The sequence below is a fragment of the Takifugu rubripes genome, chromosome 9 (genome assembly GCF_901000725.2).
Source record: "Takifugu rubripes chromosome 9, fTakRub1.2, whole genome shotgun sequence".
NCBI classification, from domain to species: Eukaryota; Metazoa; Chordata; class Actinopteri; order Tetraodontiformes; family Tetraodontidae; genus Takifugu; species Takifugu rubripes.
The window spans coordinates 7,950,872-7,970,088 of NC_042293.1; the positions used below are offsets into that span (position 1 = coordinate 7,950,872).

Consider the following 19,217-nt stretch of genomic DNA (forward strand, 5'->3'; position numbering starts at 1 on the left):
AGCATAACGAGTGTTTGGCAAGACTGTCAGGCACCTGCATGTGCCAGTGATGGCATACAAGGAAACATGTGCCCAAACCAGTTGTAATTAGATGATACAGAAAGCAAGAAACACGAAGGTGTAACTGAAATATCGCATCAATAAGCTTAACTTTGTGGCTAATGGAAGGCAGAGGTTGGGCTGGAATTACGAAAGCACCTGGTCACACAATAGTTACTTTTGTTCTGCAAAAACAAAAGGGGATGTCAGTCCACACAAGTGTCTTTATCTCCTGGTATCAGAAAGCGTTTCTCACATTTAAATAAGCCCCGCATGAGCTGTTTCTTTATTTGCATAGAGTGCAAAAATACATTCAGATACTGAAGGAAGAAGGGAGGAAATGATCGGCCACACAGCCAGCTGGGATTTTGTTCATGTGTGCCGGCTCAGTGGGTTCATTGTGTAAAACGTCATCTTATCAGGCCATCCTATCTTAGGCTCTTACAGTCAAATGGTCCTGGCAGCATTTCAACCATGACTGTGAGTTGGACCAGTAAGAACCACAGCAAGTTCATTCTTTTTTTTTTCCCACTGACTGGTCATAAAACATGTGAATGCATGAATCCCATGAATGGACATAATTGTAGAGTCCTGATTCCTGTGTAATCTCTTGTGTAATCGATTAACTGTAATTTGGGACTGAGATATAGAACAAAAGGCATGATTTGTTGAGATTTTCGGTGTAACTTTAACCAAAGAAATATCAAAGCAATTGTGTGTTTGCTTTGGTATATTTAAAGCATGAAAACCTCAGTTACACATTCTTATGAAGAGTACAAATATCCCGAATGCGCTTAATTACATTTAAAAAGAAAAAGATACATTAAAAAGTTCGAATTTATCAGAACAGTTTATTCTGCATTCCCAACGACAGGGGGCAGTATCTCTCATATCAGTCATTTTTGGAAGAGAAGAATAATGACGTAAAAAGAGCTTACTCTTTGAAAGCCTGAACGTTAATCATAGATACGTTAAAATAAAATACAATACATTACGATACAATAGATTTTAAAAATCAATTGTCGTGGAACAACACTTTGACTCCGATTCGTGTGTTTAATTAGTTCTACTTTAATCTTGTAGTCAGGCATCTGTTTTGACGACACCGACCGACCCAGGACGAAAACATGGCTGCCTCCTTGCGTCTCGGTCGTCAAGGGGTTTTATTTGGCTTCAAACTATCTAAATTCAATAAATGTTTATGGTCCACATACCCCTGGAAAGAACACGCTCGATTTCTTTTCCAGTCACCATGGTCTCTCGGTGAGTGCTGTCAATTCTTTATTAGGACGTGTTTTTTGCCCTTGGTATGCTGACACCCGATCAGTAACGCCTTGTTTTTATTTAGGAAACATTTTCCATGTATTCCAACACGATTGGCAGCTCACTAGCTAGAGGTAGTGTTGCTGAATATATGGGGTCGTTTGCATGGTTTCAGAACTTCTTATTTAGTTTGTAAATTATCTGTTTGGGCGGTCTGTTATTTTAAAATACGAGTGCAACCTGGAGAAAAATCTCCCAGAGAAGACATTTGCCATTTCATGATTTTAAATACATTGTGCCATCAAGTCTATGTATGTACTCGAGTAAGAACTAATCAAACAGCAAACAGTCATGTGATATTAGCAAGGTGTTAATGTTAGCGTCAACAGTTGCTCTGGGGTCAATGACAATAGCCATTTTACCATGCTGCTGCACACAATTATACATCTCGAATTCATCTGGAGGTAGAAGATTCAGTTGGTACCATTCTAATCCAAAGAGATCCTGTCCAGTTTGGCCAGTTTGTTGTAAAGATGCAGGGATCTGTAGGTCACTGACACAATGATTTATTGACATAAAATTATTTTGGTAGTTGAATCATAGCAGCTGGACTGTTTGAGTTCCATGAAGATGTATCACCTCCCTTCCAAGAGGCTTCATCAGTTCTGACATTTGGGGAGTTCCAGATACTTATACTCTTCAGGAGCCATTAACACATTTGGAGTTTGGTCCTTCATCAAATCTTCTAGAAAACCCAGAGGAGAAAGAGAAGAATCAACCATAAGCAGAACAACATTGTCTGGCCATATGTTGCAGAGCTTTCTGAGAAGCTCAGGAGGATTCTCAATAAACACATCATCACATGCACTTCAAGCCTTCCAACATCCTGAGGCAGAAGCTCGTCCACCTAAAGGACAAACCACAGAGACACAGACAGAGTAACATAGCGTATGCAGTCCAGTGCAGCGAGGAATGCCCAGACCTGTACATTGGGGATACAAAACAGCTGCTTCACAAGCACATGGCCCAACATAGAAGAGCCAACTTCTCAGGCCAGGACTCAGCAGTTCACCTGCATCTGAAGGACAAAGGACACTCGTTTGAGGACAGTGATGTACCGGTTTAGGCCTGGGAAGATAGATGGTTCGAGTGAAGAGTGAAAGAAGCCATCTATGTCAAACTGGAAAGATCATCATTAAACAGAGTTGGGGGTCCGAGACAGTATTGAAAAACTTTCCCGGGAGGAGAAGAGGCCATTCACACGTGACCACTAACGAACCCCATTGTGTCAGGGGAAGTTTCAATGACCAGCATAATGAGGGTGGAGCAACCCACAACCAGGTGACTGAAGCTCCAAATGTGTTAATAGTCCTTAAGAGTATCTGGAACTCTTTTTCAGTCTGAACTGATGAAGCGACTTGGATGAGAGATGAAATGTCTTCATGGAACTCAAACAGTCCAGTTGCCATGATTCAACTACGAGGATTACCATGACCTGGATGACAGACCCTTCAAATAGACATAAAATTATCATCAGCAGCAGAACAACAAAGGGGGAAAATTACATTTCTGGTCTTAAAATATACTCCCATGAATTGTAATTTATGATGAGCATATATACAGTGCTGCAAGGTCCAAGGAAAGCTGTTAGATTTTGTAAATTATGCGTTGTGCGCTTGCGGTAGGTGATCATTTATTGTATTTCTTCAAGTGGCTAACATGATGGTCTCAGCTGTCACTCTATCAGTGACTTACCTGTGCAGTACCAGCAGACAGAAACGAATTGCGGAAGATGACAATGACAATCAGCCTCCAATCTTGACACATGCCACGGCTGCAGGGGCAATCATGTTAAGCAAATGTTGCGATATTTCAATAGCCCAGCGAGAAGTAAAATCAAGATTTGCATGGTTGGAGAATATCTTGACATATTTCCTCCTTTTCACCACTTCACAGCATCACTAAGGTCAGTATACATAAAGCTTTGAGCACTTGTGTATATTGCCTCAATTTCTTTTTTAAATCTGATGTCATACCACAAATTAAATACCTTTTTAAAATTTTGATTTTTATTTATTTTCAAATACTCACCCCAAACTCGAAATCACTGTATAATCAACCCTGACTAAATGATGCAGAAGAATACTTGAGTTTATATGTTAATTGCTGTTAAATCTGTATTGAGTTCAAGTTTAGATATATGGCACATTTAAAAACAACCTTCATCGACCAAAGTTCTCAACAGCAAGGCATGGTGATAACTTGTATTACAAGTTAATGAATAAAAGTTTGCCTTAAGCAAACTTTCAGTTGTGCCAGCAGTTCTTTTTCAAATCTATTCAAGAGATTAGGAGCAGCAATTGGAAACCAATTCTATTTTTTTATCGACCAGAATCTGAACAGAAGCATGAAGGGGTGAACGTTCTGATAAATAAGGATTCTTCAATCAATGTCGGGCCTTAAATTGAGTCTATAATTGACTGAAAGTCAGTGAAGCGGAATGATGCCCTCATATTTAGTAGACTGATATGTGTTGGACGAAATTCAAGAATTTCAATATCCTGCTATCCTCTATTCCTTATACACGCATTGCCTTGTAATATTGCGATACATCCAGCAGATGGCAGCAGCACCCACGATGCCCCACAGAATCAGGACCGCGTGTGAATGTGCAGACATCTAAAGTGGCTGGTGGATTACAAGTGGTCAAAATGGTAGTGCTGAGAAGATCAATAAATACCTAATATTGAAATATATATGTAGATGTTTTTAGGGATGGATAGTTCTACATGGTCCAACAGATTTAGGTGTTCATCAGCGAGATGGGCTGTGGAAAGAAACTGTTCTTGTCATATATAGTCTCTTGTAGCGGCTTCCAGAGGGAAGCATTGAAAACCAGGTGGTGTCAAGGGTGCGACCGGTCAGCAGTGATGTTTGCTGCAGGTTTCCTGGCTCTGGAGAATTGTAGGTTCTGTTTGGTGGCTGAGACACACCCGACAAACAGAGGCAGAACTCTGTCCGGGATTCATTAAATGCCTCCGTTGAGATAGAATAAACCATGTTTATCCTTATCTGATGCCATGATTGTAAGAGAAAATGTAATTTTTTTTTATTATTATTTGTCCATCAATATTAAATACTTGTATTTCAAGCATAATTTGGAAACTGGCATCTAAGTTCAAACTAGTGTTTTCTCTAGTGTTGTTCTATCTGTTTGTTGTTTTTTTGGCACTTTTTTCTGTTTCTATGCTCAGTGATTACTTGTTTGGAATAGCATTCTAACCAGACTCATGTTTGCCAAATCCTATCAATGTTCTAATCCCAACTCAAATTTTGTCATGTAAATTCTATTCTGTTTCTATCCTGTAGGTGTCGCTCCAGTCAAAATCCAAATGCCTGCTCTGTCCCCCACAATGGAGGAAGGAAACATAGTAAAATGGCTTAAGAAGGAAGGTAAGAGAACCCAATGTTGTCTCTCTTCATTAGACTGTTGAACTGGAACTCTTGTAATCATTCTGCTACATCTACTATGAGGTCATTACTTTATTTTTAGATGAGTGAACATATGAACACGATTTACATTAGCCAATTTTAAAACAGAGCGCTCATTGTATCTATTTTCCCCACAACATGGCCCAAGGGGCGTGCAGCCATTTACTGCATAACGTCACTTTTCTTTGAGGGCCCCTGCATTGGAGCACCTGAGGGCCTCTGGTGGCTAATTGGCTCCCGGAAACACAGCCGTCACCATTCATCAATGCTTAGCAACTCTGCTCAGCCAGCCGCCTCAGCCACACGTTCATTTATCAGGCAGCAGCACGCTGAAATCTGATTGGCCGCCTCGCCGTGTTGCCATGTGCTTGTGTGACTCGGGGTGTGATATGTACATATGTGCAGATACCAGGGAGATAAATTCTCTGTGACACGAAAAGCACATCTGGGTGCTACTTTATTCTTCATGGGAGCTTGCTGCTAAAGCATTTCACTTTTGCAGTGGAATCTTGCATCTTTTTTACCACAATCAAATAGTATAAAATGAGATTTCCAAATTAGGTCAAATTAGGTTCCTCAAAGGAAGTGAAGCACTCTCTGCCTAAGTGTTAATGGATCTATTTTTATGGATGTATGTGACGTCGGTCCCTGCATCTATGTTGTTATTTTTGCCGCCTGTCCGGCGGCGCAGAGGTGAAAAGGCTCGAGGTCGCCTGTTTAATCTTTAATATTGCACATCACACGTAACCCCGGGGGTCACAGCATGTTAAAGCCTCATACAAATCCAATCTTGCCTCCACTGCTGCTCGTTCTCAGGGGCTTTCAACATCAATACCTCTGCACTTTCAACCTTCCCCTCACCCATTCTCATCTTTCCTTAAACCCACCCTATTCTCTTTTTTTCCCTTCCTGCACAAACAGATTTTACTTTACTTTTTACTGCAACGTCACAACTGCCTCAGTTTTTTCTATTTGTGAATTTGTGTTTTTATTTGAAGTGTTCTTGTATTTGCTGTAAAAGGTCCTCCCTACCTCTATGATGGAGGCATGAACTTCAGAGGAACCTTTCCCCTTTACCTTCTTCTTCTTTGCGTCTAAAGACAAGAAGGCATGGCCCAAAGATCACAAAATCATTCATCCTCTACTAAATACGGCTGAAAAAGTTTAAGATTTGAATCCTACAGTAGTGTATTTTTTCTTGTTAATACTACAAAGTAACCTGTGGTTTCAGAAACTAAAAGCGGACGTACAGAGATGTTCAGACCAGCAACCACTAATATCCTTCCTCTTTCTTTGCTAAGCAGATGTTAATATATTCCAGCCTTCTCATGTAGTAGATCAGTAGGAACCTCCTGGGCTTCTAAGGATGCAAAAACCTTCCCTTCTGTCACAGACAGTGCATTTGTGTAACTCACATCTCTGAAACAATAATTACAGTCGTCATTAGATGTGCTGGTTATAGTTTCTTGCACATACATGTTGTTTCTTCATGAAAATTCTTCATTTTTATTGCTGCAAATGGACTGTTGATGCAGGAATTGTAAATCCATTTAGACATATATGCCATGTTCTTAAATGGGTCCCAAATTCTTTCCAGGAGAGGCAGTTGCAGCGGGCGATGCCCTGTGCGAGATCGAGACTGACAAGGCTGTTGTTACCATGGAATCTAACGACGATGGCGTCATGGCAAAGATATTGGTGAGTAGGAGCGCGCACGTCTGCGCAAGGAAAAGTCCAACTTCTGTCTGTTCTTTGCCAGCTCGGCGCTGATGGTCTTCAGTGAGCAAGCTTTCACTTATGTCTACAGCCCAGGGACTGAGTACTCGGTCGGCTGTCGTCCATTAGTGTCCCACAAGATTCCTTCCCTTTCTCTCATTAACTGATGAATGCATTAAATACGTTCTTTTCTTCTCTTACTGCAGAACCTAAGGTATTAGGACGCAGTATTTGGTGGGTTAGCAGAAGCCATTATTTCTTCGCATGGAAGCTTGAATTGATCTATTTCATTTTCTAAACTAAGGGGTGAATGTGAGGATTTTGCCCTTTTTTTGTCAGCTCATAATGCAGCATCTTCTTTTTGAGACATGCTTGATAAAGCAATAACTTGTATTACATCATGTGTTTGTGCAACAGCACCACAAGTAAACAATAAGGCAATGCTGATCTCAATTGCACATGCAGATTTGGAACATTAGTGATGAAAATCCATCTCTTTCCCACAAACAAAAAGCAGAAATGGTTGAACGAATCTGTTGAATATCAGATTGAACGTTTGTTATACAGCTCTGCCTTGCTTCCATTTTTCCACATTCCCTTACTCCATCCTTGTCTTTATTACTGCGGGGCTGATGCAGTTTCCATAGCAACTGGCCAGGAATTGGGGGTAGGGGCTGAAGATGGCAGAGAAAGAGAAAGATTGTCTGCATTCTATAAGCCCCCCTCAGTCCTCCCTCCCTCCTTCCTTCTGTTTGTGTTACACAGAGTGTGTGTACAGTTAATGGAAAACAGCAGCTAGTGGCAATATTTTAGAGATTTTTCTGCTTCTCTAATAGGGCATCAGGGGCATGGCATTCACTGTAGGGTTCATGGTCCCTACTCCTGTAATTGTGGCTCTCCAGGTTGCCCAGCGGGTTTCTAATTTAGAGGTTACCATAATTGCCCGCCTGTGGCCGAATGCCTGGACAGGCTGCAGTTAGACAGGAGGCTGCCTCTGGATCACAGGATTATTTATAGGGGTCAAGTTCTCTTATAGCCCTCATCCAGAGGGGTGAGGAAATGGAGAGCTGGACGTTGGGGGAGGTAGCAGCACCAGCACCATGAACCCAGCTTACTGGGGTGTCGTCATATTCATACTACCGTACATTGTCCTGTCCTCACCGCAGGGCTGCTGTTTATAAATGGATGGGATCAGTCATAGACCAGAGAACGCAGTAAACATTTGTACGTGCATAATCCAGAAGCGCGGAGCCCCCCTGGGTTCAGATGGAGGTATGTTGGGATGAATGATGTCCAGATTTAAACTGCGCTGGAAGGCCATGGGGTCGCCATGGAGTCGCTGAGTGATATATAGATTTCTGTGCAATAACTGTTAAAAAGATGTATGAACTGGTCAATAATTGAATGAATACACACGACATGTTCTGCCACACTAACTGCTCAGTTTCCTGTTTGCCGTTTCACTTTCTGCTCTTTCACGTCCTGCACCAAGGGATCGATTTAGCGGTTGTTAATAGATGTGCGGCTACAGCCTGTAGCACAGCCATTGTAAGTTGATTTAGCTCCTGCCTCCAATCCTTTGTTAACTGTTGACTCTTAAGAGATCCTAAAGTGGCACCTTCTCAGATCTTTGTGTCTGTTTACTCTGGAGATGCTGTGGGCGGAAAAACTCGGGGGCGTATTTTTATTAAGCCGCTCTAAATTAGTATTAAAACATTCGAACATGTGTAATCATCTATATGCTTCCCATGGGTTGAATTGAGTGTAACAGCATGATTACCATTGGATGGCAGTGTTGCACCCACCCACTCCCAACATTTCAGTCTTTGTACGCATGTTTATGATGATGTCTTGGGTAGACAGCAAATGTGATTCACGGATTCACAGCTGCCTTTCTGGTGTGACTGCTAATGTGGTGAAAATGAGGGGAGTCTTGGGCTTACTGGTGCATTCAGTGTGTCAAGGAGTACCCACAACTCAGCCTGTGTTACTGTTTTCTGTAATTAGAGTCACTCTTCCTACAGTCTGCACTGTCATCATTAAATATTTCAACCCATTTTCGGCAGATGGAGGAGGGCAGTCGCAGCGTGCGCCTGGGCACCCTCATCGCCCTGATGGTGGAAGAAGGGCAGGACTGGAAGCAGGTCGAGATCCCGCCTCCTGAGGTAGTGGCCCCGCCTCCTGAGGCTGTGGCCCCGCCTCCTGCACCTGCCGCCCCTGCCCCGGTCACGCCTCCTGCTGCAGCCCCTCCACCGAGACCAGCCACATCAGGACCGTGAGTGTTTCTGCTCCTCCTTTCTGCACTTCAGATAATCTCTTAACAGATTAAATCCCTGGATTTACCGTAACCTCTAGGGCGGTACAGGACTGGCCACCGGCCCCTGTTTACAAAGTATTGTCACATGATTTGGTACCGTCTGTTTATGGATATTGGTCTTCTCTCTGATATAGGGTCTTTTTTTTATTCTCTCAGTCTACCTCCTTTTGTCTATTTTCATGTTTTCCACCAATAGGCCATGACATTAGTTAGCGATGAAGGTATTTAGCTCGTGACCTGTTAGCTGTGGAACCTTTGATCTCCCTCTTCACCCAGCCAGTTATTATCATTAGTTATTATAATCAATGGCACAATAAGAACTGCATGTACTGAATTTGCGATTTGTGCTGCTCCAGCCATCAAAAATAAAGTATTGTGAGGAGGGGAGACTGTGGAGTCCCCCATCCCAGATGCTGATGCGGTCATTTTTTCTGATGATCGCAGCTTCACTCGTCATTATAGTTTGAACAAATCAGTTTCTCAGTCAGTCAGTCTCCAAACACACATCTGTGTTTCACTCTCTGCTCATATAGTGAGGCGTTTGTTGCCTTATCAGCACAGATTTAAAGCTAACCAGTCACGGCTGCTGCATGTGATCGTTTCTCATTTAATCATCAGTCTCAGTTAAGTTGAGTCAGTTAAGGACTTATTTAATATTTTATCTCTTCAATATTTTCATGCTTGAAAAGAATTTACATAGAAATGGGCATCTCCAATAGTTTATGTAATATTAAGAATGCAAATCCTGTGACTCATTTGGTAGATCGGTCGAGAGATCGGTCGATAAAAAGATCACAAGATGTCGGCAACGAGTTGAACGATTGAAAACATTCAATTCTTTAACCTTGTAATGAAATTTAGTTACGTAATTGATTACAAAAGCTCTTTTACAATAACACTACTTATTTCAAGTGTTTTCTTTTTTTTTTGCCAGCGCCTAACTCGCTCACCGAGACCATTTTCTTTCTTCCACTTCAGAAATGTGTGAGACTCCACCGGCTTCTGTTTACACAGTAAATACTCTTGAGGCTGAGAGAAGCGCTGCCTCAGAACGAACAGGGCTTCTTTGTTATGCCAACATTTTATGCTGAGTCCGTCCATATATTTAGTCTTCAACCTGTGCTACAGTTTGAAAGCATGGAAGGCGGAACTGGACGTCCTGTCCAGCAGGCACCATTGTTAATTAAACCCGCCAGACTCTATGAGCCTTACACCGTGACCATTTGTGTCGATAACCCAAAGATGGATCTCTATTTCAATTTTATTTCTAACATTCTTATTAAAGTTTTAATGGCATCTAAGTTCAAACTAACTTCCCACTTCCTTGTCCAGGTTACGTCTAAGTCCAGCTGCAAGACATATACTGGAAACTCACGGTTTAGACCCCAAGCTGGCCACGCCCACTGGACCGAGAGGGCTCATCACCAAGGAGTGAGTGGGGGGTCATTGGGGTACAACTTCATATCACTCAAAACCTGAATACAAGTCTTACCACTGACTCAAATCCGTACAGAGTGTTCTTTTCCAACATAATTCATTGACCGGGAAGACAGGTGTAGGGAAGTCAGCTCTAAACAAATTATAAAAGTCAGGCTACAGGCGTATATGGAGAGGCAACCAGAGGCTAGGGAGATAAATGGGAGCATTGTGTTCTTATACTGTATTATAAGTTGTTTTGTTTAGATGGAAAACCTCCTTCGTTTGATAGACACGTATCAAACATGGCTGCAGTTTAACTGGGTGATAAATGAAACTTGAAAATAGGGGCTTTAATCCCGAGTGGAGGCTTTTTACTTTATTTTCTTTCATGGGAAATGATGTCTTGGGATGGTCTTGGAGGACGGGTCGTCTTGGTGCAACAGATCAGAGACCAGCACAGGTCGCAGCCGCCGCGTAGGCAGCGTGTGGCGGTTATGCTTTCCAGCTCTTTATTTCCGTTTTTGTGGTGAATTCACACTGCAAAAAGCTGCAATCTTTCTCAACCTCACACCCCCCACACACTTGCATATGCAGCTGTAATGGCCACCTGCTGTCAGAAGAGACACCAGTGAATGTCCTCGTTACCCACCTAACACTCTACTGGGGAATCTCATTAAGCAACTTCTGTAACTATAGCAACTCAGTCTCCAGGACCAAGTGGTGACCATAGAAACCCAAGCTGCATTTTTCACAGAGAAGAAAGGGAACTTCCTCATTGTGGCTTGTGGAAAAAGGGATCCGACTGCTACCTTTCAGCAAGGGGTTACTAATCTGAACCAGTGGTGCCTGTAGACCAACATCTTGAGAAGCAGCGCGTTTATGCACTCTGGACTTTTGAATTGAGGACAAAACTCCATTTCTTTCCGAGCTCTTTAGATGAGACTGAAACCTGCACACTCTGTATACAGCCCCCTTCCTTCGTTCCTGCCGGGGCCCCTCTGCAGTGCTCATTAACAACAGGCCTTGTAATGAAGAGGTGACATCATAGCAAGTTATGTAATCCCTGGGCAACATTAATTGGTTAAGAGGAAATCATGTTTTGCCCTTTTTATGCATTTCGATTTCAGGATTCTTATTCTTCATTTCATTCTACTCATTATATCATTTTGAATAAGTACTTTTGTTTGTACTTTGTTGTTGAAAGTTAATTATGATTGGACCTCCTCTTCAGGATATACAGGGTGACACTGGACAGTTGATCAGTCAGCAAATCTTGGGTTGTAGTTTGTTGTTTGGGCTTGTTTATTGTTGTTTCTCCTCCACTGTACCTTCTCCTAGGTGGCAGTAGAAGCTCATCCGTCCATGTTGGTGTTCGGGGATGTTTTTGTGGGACCTACCCTGCTTTTTAAAATTCTGATCACTCTCTCCGGCTTCTTTCAGAAGCTCCTTTGCTTTGGTTGTCAGAAGTATATAAAGAGTCGGCCTGAGTAAAACACCATCTAGCCACAAAAGCTGGTTCTGACATCACGGCCACCGTGAGGTTACATTATCTAATGGGTAATGAGAGTTGGGATTTTTTTGGTTTGTTTTTGACCAGCTAGAATGTTTTCGTTGCATGGTTTTAACAGATGTCCCGTTATGTTTTTATGTGATAGATCAACCTTGTGCTGTTTTTTTTTTGCCTGGTTATTTGAGGGAATTTCCAAATAGCCTCAGACCTCCCATAAATAAACTCTTGTATCAGTGACAGACAAGGAGGAGCTTTTGTATTCCAGAAAATACCAAGATGACGCTCACAGAGAGCCAAGAATGGAATGGCTGTAGGGCCCGGGCTGCTCTGGAATATGTAGCGTGGCAGCTGGTCTAGACAAAAGACGTGATATGGGTGGGTAGGTGGGTATCAGAGCACTGAACTGGAACTAGAGCTTGGAGCAGGCGCACCTGATACCTGCCCCGCCTGCAGCCTCTCTGCTAACATCAAAATGATCTGTCTCTGCCAGAGAATGAACCATCCTATTTCTCTTGGAGAAGGAAGATGAAGCAGTAGAGAGGTTTTAATAGCACCGGTCAGAATAATATATGACCCTGATTGGGTCGCGACACGGATAACTCTCATGACGGTAACATGCGGCTACAGGGGTGCAGCAAATAAAAGCAAGATGCCCGACTGATACTGGTGCTCCACCCCTCCCAGCTGGGAGCGCTGCGGTGAATAAAACATTGTTGTGTGCCTTTCGAGAAAGAGCCGAGTTATTCCCCCGTAAAATATTAGATCGCCATTTTAAAAAGGGAACAAAACCATGATTAACAAGCGGATTATTAATTACAATTAATAATTTAGCTGAGAGCTGGGATCAATCACTGTGGAAAACGGTGACAGTGACAATCTTTCAAGACCACCCGCATTAAAAATGAACCACCCAGCGCAGCTCAAGACGGTTTGATTCGATTTGGGTGTATTGAATTGCCTTCTTCACAGCCGCCATTCATTCTAAAAGATGCATCAAAGTGTGGAAGATGCAGCTGTTGAAGATGTTTAAAAGAAAAACAATTCTGTAGAAGTGAATGATTAATTCCATTTAATCTCACAGCTAACCCAGCTACCGGTTAGCCTTGTCCCCCTCAGGGGAAGCAAGAACATTAATACTGAAACCAGCTTTTCTTGTGTTTTAAACAGAGATGCACTCAACCTCTTGAAGACATCTCCTGTCCCCAAAACTACCCCAGCCCCGCCTCCCCCGAGCCCACTTCAGCCAAAGGCGGCTGCCCCCCCAGCCCCCGGCAGCAGACCCAACATCCCTCCTCTGTCTACACCAGGCAAACCAGGAGCACCAGTGAGCATCTCTGACCCCTCACCTCACGATTTGTCTGTTTTCTGGGACTCTCAAACTTTATCTCGATCTTTTGGGGCCGAGTCCTGACGTGAAAGTCTTGATTTGTTGAGTGACTCGATGTCCGTGGCTTCCTCAGGGCACTTTCACAGAAATCCCAGCTTCCAACATCCGCCGCGTGATCGCTCAACGGCTGACGCAGTCGAAGACCACCATCCCCCATGCTTACGCCTCCGTGGACTGTGACATGGCGGCCGTCATGAGCCTGCGTAAAACCTTGGCCAAAGGTAAAAAACACTCACGTGCAGGCGAAAGATGCTTCTGTGAATGTGTAACTGTGACGTCTGGAAGGAGACGATGTCCATGAAGACGTGGGTCTCGGGGTTCTCACATGACTGTTGTATGAGAAAGAGGACGGTCACGCTAAGTTTCTAAACAGTCGTGTACGTCACGCTCAGTCAACCCGCTACACCGACTCCAAAGCTGATCCATCTGTAAGGAAATAAACCAAATCAGTCACTGTCAACCTCCAATTTAGTAAACCAGCAACACAAAAGAGAGCGTAGATGAGAAGAAAATCCAAATATGCTCCGTTCAGCGCGTTTAAATAAGAGGACTTCATCAGTGACTTATTTTTAAACGTTTCGCTCATCGCGCTGTCACGTCGTTGGCTCTGTTTAGCTTAACTCGCCGAGCTTCCAAACAAACGGTAAATCCCTTCAGTCCCGTCTCTGTGATGGAGGAAACGGAGCGGCCATTCCTGACCCATTAGAGAGGTGGTGTGTGTACCGAGGGATTCTCTCTCCCCGGTTGTTTTTGCGGACCCTCATTGTTCAGGGGCGGAATGATTTCACAGTTAGGTCATGAATAATCCCGATCGCTGCGTTCATAACGGTCTGGTACTGCATTAATGGACGCTAGGAAACGCTGGCAGCAGCGGCCGACAGCACTGAATCATCCAGATCCTGATCAGATGGATCCAGATCAGTAGGTCTGATGTATGTTTTCAGAAATCACTTGTTCCTTCTTTCTCTTTTCAGAAGAAATCAAAGTGTCGGTCAATGATTTCATTATCAAGGCAGCTGCTGTCACACTTAAAGTAAGTGCAGTTCACAATCGGTTTTGATGATTTTTTCAAAATTTTTGAATGATTCAGTTGTATCGGTTTCTATATGAGATCAATGTGGCACTTTTCCTTCTTTGTTTGCTACAATCTGAAACCAGGAAATGCCCGAAGTGAATGTAACCTGGTCGGACAACGGCCCCCGTCCTCTGGATTCAATCCATATTGCGATCGCAGTGGCGACAGACAAGGGCCTCATCACACCCATCATCAAAGACGCTGCCAACAAGGGGGTCCAGGAGATCTCGGCCAACGCCAAGGTACCGTAAAATAATAAATGACTCTCGTTAGCAGCAGCTCGAGGTGACTCTGAGTCAACCACCTGAAAAAAACGGCTGCTGTTGCTATGCACATGCTAGGTAATGTTACCCCTCTGTGACTTCCTTAGTAACAGTCATATGGGTCGTTATGAGGACACGGTCGGGAAATTCCACTACGGCTTTGGGTTTTTATTGTATGAAATGATCGCATTATTTCAATGTAATGGGTTTTTTTTCAGTGATTTGGCCTGTGGTGTGCTGCTTGAGGTGACTTATTAGTCTCTTATTATATTATAGGTTCTCTTATTAGTCATATTTCTCTGGGATAGAAAATACATGTTGAAATTTCAGTGCGGCTGAGTTGTACAAGAGACAAGATAAACATAAAGCTGGTGTAAAATGTGGCTTGTTGTAATCAGCTCACTGAGAACAGACATTTTCAGGTCAGATACTCGGGTCTGAAGATAACTAACGATAGCCGCGGCAAGCTGAACCTGGGTGTTTCAGGTCTCAGCTGTCACCGGCCGCAGATGGTGATCAAAGCCGCAGTGATCGGATGTTCCTCCCACTCGCGGTCTGCAGCTGCGCGCAGGCAGTTATGAGCAGTCCTTCTCTGGTTAAATATATAGCGACGACTCCATACATGCCAGGCATACAGATACGCTGGACACGCAGGATCAGTAGCTCACGCCGTGATACGCAACATGTGGCGCAGCACGTCATCAACATTTGTGCCATCGGAGAACGGCCGATCGTCACTGAATACATCCGGAGCTTGTCCCAACCCTGTAAACGTCACTTGATGGTTATTACCCAGCAGAACTTTGTGCTGGTTCACATTTAATCCCGATGCATACGCTAATTACAGACACTCTGAACATTGGAAATGTTCTGTCCCACCCAGCGCTCCTCAGAAGCTCCAGGAGCCCTGGGTTACATCTGCAGCTGCATTGCTGGTCTCAAATTAACATGCATGTGGTTGCACACCGGTTGCTACTGGCTGTTGTGTTTATGGAGTCCGAAATCACAGAGCTCGTGTATCCTGGGATCACGAATGCGCTCTCAAATAATCCTGTTAGTCACTCTGCACTTTGTCTGATTGCTTCAGCATTTGCTGCATTTGCATTTAAATACAGCTGAAGAATAAAAACCCTCCAGTGAGGTCAGTTTATCATCACAGGTCTTTTTTACAGGGTGGTCTCTGCTGCGTCGTACGCTGTAAATAAACATATGGTTGTAGTTATATCAGCGTCACCGCTGTTGATGTCGGAAAAGCAGATTTAGGGAATGACGGGTGCATTTTTCACGCTCGAGACTCAGGACATACTTGGATCTGTAAGAGAGACGCTGTGTTCTGCTTGAGTTTATCACATGGTGATAGAAGATTCACAGATTGCCCCCATCTTCCCAAATCCCTGCTTCATTCATCCACGGAACAGTAAAGTGTGTACGTTTGGTGTCAGAAAAATGAATAAGTGTAAAGAAAATGAAAAGAAGGATATGACGTCTCGCTTTTTTTAATGTTAAGCCTGAGAATTTCTCTGAATCGCTGTGGTTTGACAGGCACTGGCCCAGAAGGCTCGAGATGGCAAGCTCCTACCTGAGGAGTATCAGGGAGGCTCATTCAGGTAACCACGAAACACGCAGACGCAACACAAGTCCCATTTTAAAAACATGGTCTGTGAGCAGCAGTGAATCCATTTTTGAACACGTATTTAATATTTTAGCGCTTCAACAGTAAAATGGGATAAATTAGCAGCTTTCTGGCAGATCAAAAACACCCCATGCCAGTCTGAATCGGTCGGGCTGGTCTAGGCTGGGAGCGCCTTAGAATTAATGATGTCATTTGGACACAAATGAGGTTTCTGTGCCAGGCAAGAGTGATCATTTCCAGTAGAGATGCAGCTCTCCTGAGAATGGATTTTACGTCCTCTCATCCTCTATTCATTTGATCCCCCTGCACGCAGATTCTCATTAAGGTAAACTGCAAAGTGTCCTCAGGTCAGACCAGTTTCCCATAAACAACAATAATGGAGCTGCTGCTGTACTGAGATTTGCTTTACTGAGTTATAATATTTGATGCTAATTAGCCAATTATATTTATACAGTTAAAAGAGCCAGCTTGTTATTCAACTCCCTCTTAGCGGTAATGTGCTGTGTTGTCACAAAGGAGGCGGTTTGAGAAGCATCGTTGCGTCGGCTTAGTTAATTTTATGTATTTTTCCCCAGCTGAGCTTGGATAATGATGTTTAATGCCTTCTTTCCTCTCCCACTCACTCCCCGCGGTCCCGGCTGCAGCATATCTAACCTGGGGATGTTCGGCATCAGCGGCTTCAGCGCCGTCATCAACCCTCCTCAGTCGTGCATCCTGGCCGTGGGGACCTCCAGGTCGGAGCTGCGGCTGCACGAGGACGACCAGACCCTGCGCACCCAGCAGCTGATGACCGTCACGCTGTCCAGCGACGGGCGCCTGGTCGACGACGAACTGGCCTCGCGGTTCCTGGATAAGTTCCGCGCCAACCTGGAGCAACCGCAGCGAATGATCCTGGTCTGAAAAAAAACTCTAGAACTAAAGCTGCGCTCGGTTTCTGGCTTCCAGGAAATCATCCAGGATTTCTGATAGATGATGGGATGTGAAAACCGGGCCCACGAGGACTCTGTTGTCTGTACTGATTTCTTGCTCTGGGCTAAATCCAACACGCTGTCTCGCTTCTGGGCTGCGGGAGGAGTGGTTGAACTGGTCCCAGTTCGTCTGTGTTTGAATTCTGTAAAAACAGCCTATTTTTTTCAGACGAGTATATTTATTCCCGCACTTTTGTTTCTTTTCCACTTCCCGTTGTTACAAAGGCCCCAGAGCTCGACTACAAACCTGTGATATTACCCGTTAACTTATTTAAGACTCGCCCGTCTAAAGAGTTTTCTTCTAAATCGCCGTTTGAAAGAAGGGAAAAAACCATCTAGTCCTAATTTTTCTGTCACGCCAGACAACGGCGTCATCAACCTTGAAAATCTTTAAACCTCATTAAAGCTTCTCTCTCCACCGTGCGCACGTGCATTTGTGTGTTTCTGTTTAATTAGGATCTACAGAGGTTCTATAATAATAATTGCATAGAAGCCAATTAAGATAATTTGCCAGGGTGAGCATACAGGTCATTCTCTGCTGCCAGATGTTTATCTTCGCCGTGAGCGCCGCGAACAGCTGTTTTCATACGCGTCCGCGCCGTTTGAGCAGAGTTTCTCCCAGATATGGGAGGCGTTGGCAGCGTAGATGAAGAGCAATTAAATGACTGATTTCACTGTTCGACAATAATCTGCAGCCACTGAGGACAGTTTGGTTGTTGTGATGTAACACCTGAACATGAAGGCGGACCTTTAGCACACTCCAGCCGCCTGTAACGCGTCTAATGATCATCTAAGAGGTTGTTCCCGGTTGCCAGGGTAACTCAATACATTGGGGGTGTGGATGTGGTCAAGACAACTTGCTGAAGTTCAAAGCAGCAGAATGGGGAAGAAAGAGAAGTTAAGGGAATCTGGACGTGGCCCGTTTGTCGGTGCCTGATGAGTAGCAGGGATTTTCACACACGCGACCATCTCTGGGGTTTACAGAGAAGGGTCCAAGAACAAACTGCGCTTCAGTGCCATGGACCCAAAATGCCTCGATGTGAGAGGTCGCGTGGGCTCACCAAAGAGTAGGAAGAAGATTGGGGCGACGTCAGCTGGTCTGAGGCGTCTCCGTAGCGACTGTATGATGCCGTCACGTCAATATGGAGCGAAACTCTCAGGAATGTTTCCATCACCTCGTTAAAAGTGGGCCACGACCCATTAAGGCAGGTCTGAAGGCGAAATGGGGTCCCACCTTTTACTGGGAAGGTGTCCCCAATAGTGGCTGGTGAGTGTCAATATCACGATTTGTTGGGTTTATTTGTTCCATGGACTTAAAAACAGTAATAAATCATGTCACACACATACGTGCATGTATGAAATTGAGTTTGGGAAAGAAGAAGAACGTCTTCTTCAAATGCAGGAAAGTAAAAATAAAAAGCTGCAGCTCCTGGTTTCCTGTCAGCTGTGACCTTTGCGACCTTGTAGTGAGGAGCAGCACTAGTTTGGCAGGTGATGCTCTGATTTTTGGCTGGTAAAAATCTGGCAAAAGCAAACTGAATTCCTCTTTGATTTATCAAGAATCCAAATATAGTTGCCGGTGATCCGAGCGCTCCCTTTTCAAATATCAGCTGAGCCACTCTGACATTTCTCCGGCTTTCCAGTGGCAGCCTGATATTTGCTCCCACGACTGGCCTGGATGAACGCGCAGACAGACTCACTCTGATGGAGGTCTGGAGCGCGGGGGGCTTAGAGATGGAGACGGAGCTCTGGAGGGTGCTAAGGTCAGACACATGGGCGCACAGCGTGGCGCAGAATGATGGAGGCAGTTACCATAGTGACCAAAGTGTGGTATTTTGGGTGCCCTTGAGAGGCGGCATGTGACTGAGGGAAGGGCAGAACTGGTCTGAAGGACAGCGTTTCATACCTCTTCCCCGCGCCAATCTTCCCCCAACAGAGAGAAGCAGTTCTTTATTTTCCAGAATCGGATTGAAATCATACGTCCAAATCAAGTGGATGCTGCCAAACGCTCTTTAGAGAGATGGGGAGCCATGTCGTTCTCCGCCCCAGGCTTCTCCGTGTGGTCGTTCCCATCGACATTATCTCACGCTCAAGTTCGCTCGGTCATTGTTGCCAGGATTTCCCCCAGTCTCCAG

General features: G+C 44.2%; 1 protein-coding gene across 1 annotated transcript; it reads left to right on the forward strand.

Annotated features, from left to right (window-relative positions):
* Positions 1-1,123: 1,123 nt before the first annotated feature.
* pdhx (pyruvate dehydrogenase complex component X) lies at positions 1,124-17,505 on the forward strand. Its single transcript, XM_011607283.2, has 11 exons — positions 1,124-1,302; positions 4,672-4,755; positions 6,392-6,492; positions 8,577-8,785; positions 10,160-10,258; positions 12,924-13,080; positions 13,217-13,364; positions 14,118-14,176; positions 14,302-14,460; positions 16,024-16,088; positions 16,759-17,505. Exons 1-11 carry the CDS (start codon positions 1,167-1,169, stop codon positions 17,012-17,014), a joined length of 1,473 nt encoding a protein of 490 aa, XP_011605585.2. The 5' UTR covers positions 1,124-1,166; the 3' UTR covers positions 17,015-17,505.
* Positions 17,506-19,217: the final 1,712 nt, after the last annotated feature.